Source organism: Brassica oleracea, chromosome C2 (assembly GCF_000695525.1).
Source record: "Brassica oleracea var. oleracea cultivar TO1000 chromosome C2, BOL, whole genome shotgun sequence".
NCBI lineage: Eukaryota > Viridiplantae > Streptophyta > Magnoliopsida > Brassicales > Brassicaceae > Brassica > Brassica oleracea.
In genome coordinates, this window is record NC_027749.1 from 20,881,579 (window position 1) to 20,885,721 (window position 4,143).

The following is a 4,143-nucleotide window of genomic DNA, read 5'->3' on the forward strand; positions in this document are numbered from 1 at the left end:
TTTTAAATTAAAAATATATATTTAGTGATGTTATATGTATATATAATTAATATTTTTATATATTCAGATACCCGTTCGGTTCTCGGTTCGGTTCCGGTTCGGTTCGGTTATTTCGGATATAAAAATATAGGAACCGTTCGGGTATTTGAGGGTATTAGTCCGGTTCCGATTTCGGGTATTTCGGTTCGGTTCCGGTTCGGTTCTTCGGTTCCGGTTATTTTGTCCAGGCCTAAGTGTAATGAAATGAGATGTACTTTAGTTAGAGGTTATATTGGTAATTTTGTTAGAGTAATGTGTCTTGTATGTCCAATGTGTCTATTAGTGTAATTGATAACTTAGAATGTGTGGTAAAAATTTCTCAATTAAAAGCCGCAAAAACAAGAAACAATAAAAGATAAATAATGAAGTTGATGTTTTAAAGTGACACGTGTCCAACTTTACCGTACACACTCACCCTAATTAATTTTCTTACTCAGTCTCTTATCCGAAAAATAATCCTCTCCAAGTTAAAAATAAATATAATAATAATAAATAATAAATCACTCCTCTATCATTGCACTATAAATACAACACCATTCTCTCATCTTCTACATCACAATAAACACTCTTCATTACCAAAAAACACAAAAAAAAAAACAGAGAGAAAGACAGAAAAACAAAAAAAAAAAAAGACAAAGAAAAAATAAACAAATTTTCTTTTCTTTTTTTTTTCCCTCTAAAGTTTACGTTTTGTGACTTTTGTCGATCGTGTTTTTTTTTTTCTCAATGGGAGCTTTTGAAACAGAAAACACCGCTAAAGATGCGGCGGCTCTTGAGACACAGTCTTCACTGGAAGAGTTCAACCAGCCGTCTCCTCTCCGTAAAATAATCTCCGTCTCTTCCATCGCCGCCGGTGTGCAGTTCGGGTGGGCCCTACAGCTCTCTCTCCTCACACCTTACGTCCAGCTTCTTGGTATCCCTCACAAATGGTCCTCTCTCATCTGGCTCTGTGGTCCCGTCTCCGGCATGATTGTCCAACCCATCGTCGGTTTCCACAGCGACAGATGCACGTCAAGATTCGGTCGCCGCCGTCCCTTCATCGCCGCCGGAGCCGCCATGGTCGCCGTCGCCGTGTTCTTGATCGGTTACGCGGCTGATATCGGCTATAAAATGGGAGACAAGCTCGAGCAAACGCCGAGGGTTCGAGCTATCGGGATCTTCGCTCTCGGGTTCTGGATCCTCGACGTGGCCAACAACACCCTCCAAGGACCTTGCCGTGCTTTCTTAGCCGACCTAGCCGCTGGAGACGCTAAAAGAACGCGAGTCGCAAACGCGTTTTTCTCATTCTTTATGGCGGTTGGAAACGTTTTGGGATACGCGGCTGGTTCTTTCACCAACCTACATAAAATGTTCCCTTTCGCAATGACCAATGCATGCGATCTTTATTGCGCTAATCTCAAGAGTTGCTTCTTCTTGTCCATCACACTCCTCCTCATCGTCACCGTCACGTCTCTTTGGTACGTAAAAGATAAACAATGGTCTCCGCCGCCGGTAGCCGCCGACGAGGAGAAGAAGAGTGTTCCTTTCTTTGGAGAAATCTTTGGAGCTTTTAAAGTCATGGAACGTCCCATGTGGATGCTTCTTATCGTCACGGCACTAAACTGGATCGCATGGTTCCCGTTTCTTTTGTTTGATACCGATTGGATGGGTCGTGAAGTGTACGGTGGAGACTCAGAAGGAGACGCGAGGTTGAAGCAAATATACAACAAGGGAGTACAGTCTGGTGCATTGGGGCTGATGTTTAACTCTATCGTTCTTGGTTTCATGTCACTTGGTGTTGAGTGGATTGGTAAGAAAGTGGGAGGAGCTAAACGGCTTTGGGGAATTGTTAATTTCATTCTTGCCATTGGTTTGGCCATGACGGTTCTTGTCACGAAATTGGCCGCGGATTACCGGAAAGTCGCCGGTCCTTATGCCGGACCGTCGCCTGGTATTAGAGCTGGAGCGTTAAGTCTCTTTGCTGTTCTTGGTATTCCATTAGCTGTAAGTATTACAGCTTTTGTCTTTTTATCTGTTTTATTACTTTTAAATATTTTGGCGAAATATAATATTAACAAATTCATATTTTTTTTACAGATTACTTTCAGTATTCCGTTTGCACTAGCCTCCATATTTTCAAGCAGCTCCGGCGCCGGCCAAGGTAAATTTTGTTTTTAATTATCCATGGTCTCGTTAAAACAAATCACGGTTTCATTTTTTAATAAATAACTAAATTTATTTTTATTTTTTTAATTTGCAGGACTGTCGTTAGGAGTTTTAAATTTGGCAATTGTGATACCACAAATGATAGTATCACTAGGAGGAGGACCTTTCGACGCCCTTTTTGGCGGTGGAAACTTACCGGCATTTATAGTCGGAGCAATCGCAGCGGCGATCAGTGGAGTATTAGCTATAACCGTTTTACCTTCACCACCACCGGACGCACCTGCCTTGAAGACAGGAGCCATGGGATTCCATTAGTTTTACATTATGTTTTATTTTCTTTATGAAACTCATGATCAAATACAGTACTATTGTGCAAAACTGCAAGACCCAAAACCACAAAAAAGAACAGAAGATGATCAAATCTAATAAGCTTGGGTTGTCTGTATTCCACCCTTCTTTTAGTTTCTTGTTTTTGTTACTGATATCAAAATGAAATAGATTTGTTTTTTTTTATAATTGTTGTGTTTGATTTTGGTAAAAAAATCCCCAAAATACAAAAAAAAATGAGACCTGTTAATAATATACTGTATTACAGTTCTTTGAACATGAAAAATAATTTGAATAGTTTTGACTATCAAGAATGATTCAAGTAATTAATTTACAGTAGGAGTCGTGAATTTCTGTTTTGACCCCAAATAGAATCAAACCTGGCCAGTCTAAGACATAACTTTTCTGTTTGATTATATGAATCACGCTGTTTTCTGGACCCAGCCAAGTTTATGTACTCGTATTGAATAGCATGAGCTAGCCCTTAGGCCTAGAATGTCCAACACTGGAACTGGGCCTTTAAGGCCTTGCTCAATATGTATAAATAAATCTTAATTATACTCTTGAAGCATTACACCAATTTTTTTTTTTTCTTTTGCTAAATGGTAAATATCATTCAAGAATGAAGATTTGGTTACAACATAGCTGAACCTGAATATGTTTGACAGCAATTACATTTCATATAGGTCGCAAAAAGTTAAAAAACCTCTAAGAAACACATGAATTAGAACCAGAACAACCATAAGTGGTGTTCATGGAGCTAATAGAGATTAGTACAAACAGACAACAAATAAACTCTCAACTCAAGGAACGCTACTTGTATCATGGAAGAACCATGAAGAACATTAGCAAAGCTAAGAGAGGAACACCCGAACACTCACCCGAGGGTGGCTCCTAGCAGCTTTAACGGAGGCGACTTGCAACGGCTCCGGGACACCAAAGGAGGAGGACGTTGAGCAGAACCAAACCCGAAGCTTTCTCAGCAACAAAACCCCATAGTGAACCCAGCTGATGCGCCCCGAATCAGCAGCAGAAACAAATCACGAAGGTTTGGCTTATGGATTTGCGATTAAACGAGATGGGCTTGAAGTATATTGCAAATGTGTGTTATGAACATGTATCCGCCCAAAGAAAGAAAGGCCCAACAAAAAATTATAAGTGATGGTCGTATAATTTATCAATCTGATGGCAATTCAGAGACCGTCGACCATGTGAAAGCACGAGACCAGACGAAGAGTCTTACGACTACAATCCTTCAATTTCGGTCAAGTCAAGACATTTATGATTTTGGTCAATCAAAGTCTTTGGTCAAGTCTTCCTTGTTTTTATAAGTTGTTAATTTTTATGTTTGACTAGTCTTTTGTATTCCAACTTTTTGTATGCTTTGTCTATTATATAAAAGCCATTTGATCAATGAAATAAAATAAGCTTTGATTATTATTTTTGGAACCTTGAGATGGATTCTCACTTCTCGTTTCTTGGTGTGGTTAGCTCCAAGTAAACACCTCTTTCTCATTGGACTTGTGCGTCATATCAAGCAACAGATCAAGATTGCTTCTTTGTTGGACCGGTGCGTCACATCCGGCAACAAATTGGCTTCGGGAATATCAGCAGCCTTCCGCATCTGCTGTG

The 4,143-nt window shown here is 39.9% G+C and overlaps 1 protein-coding gene across 1 annotated transcript; it reads left to right on the forward strand.

Moving 5' to 3' along the window:
- The first annotated feature begins 597 nt into the window (after positions 1–597).
- Positions 598–2,700, forward strand: LOC106319098 (sucrose transport protein SUC1). Its single transcript, XM_013757335.1, has 3 exons — positions 598–2,022; positions 2,116–2,179; positions 2,279–2,700. Exons 1-3 carry the CDS (start codon positions 766–768, stop codon positions 2,497–2,499), a joined length of 1,542 nt encoding a protein of 513 aa, XP_013612789.1. The 5' UTR covers positions 598–765; the 3' UTR covers positions 2,500–2,700.
- Positions 2,701–4,143: the final 1,443 nt, after the last annotated feature.

What these genes read in the sequence shown, in the direction of transcription:
- LOC106319098 (XM_013757335.1), top strand. Translation starts at nt 766, where the DNA reads ATGGGAGCTTTTGAAACAGAAAACACCGCTAAAGATGCGGCGGCTCTT. An exon ending in TTCTTGGTATTCCATTAGCT is followed by an intron (nt 2,023 to 2,115) that starts GTAAGTATTACA and finishes TTTTTTTTACAG; the next exon opens with ATTACTTTCAGTATTCCGTT. An exon ending in CAGCTCCGGCGCCGGCCAAG is followed by an intron (nt 2,180 to 2,278) that starts GTAAATTTTGTT and finishes TTTAATTTGCAG; the next exon opens with GACTGTCGTTAGGAGTTTTA.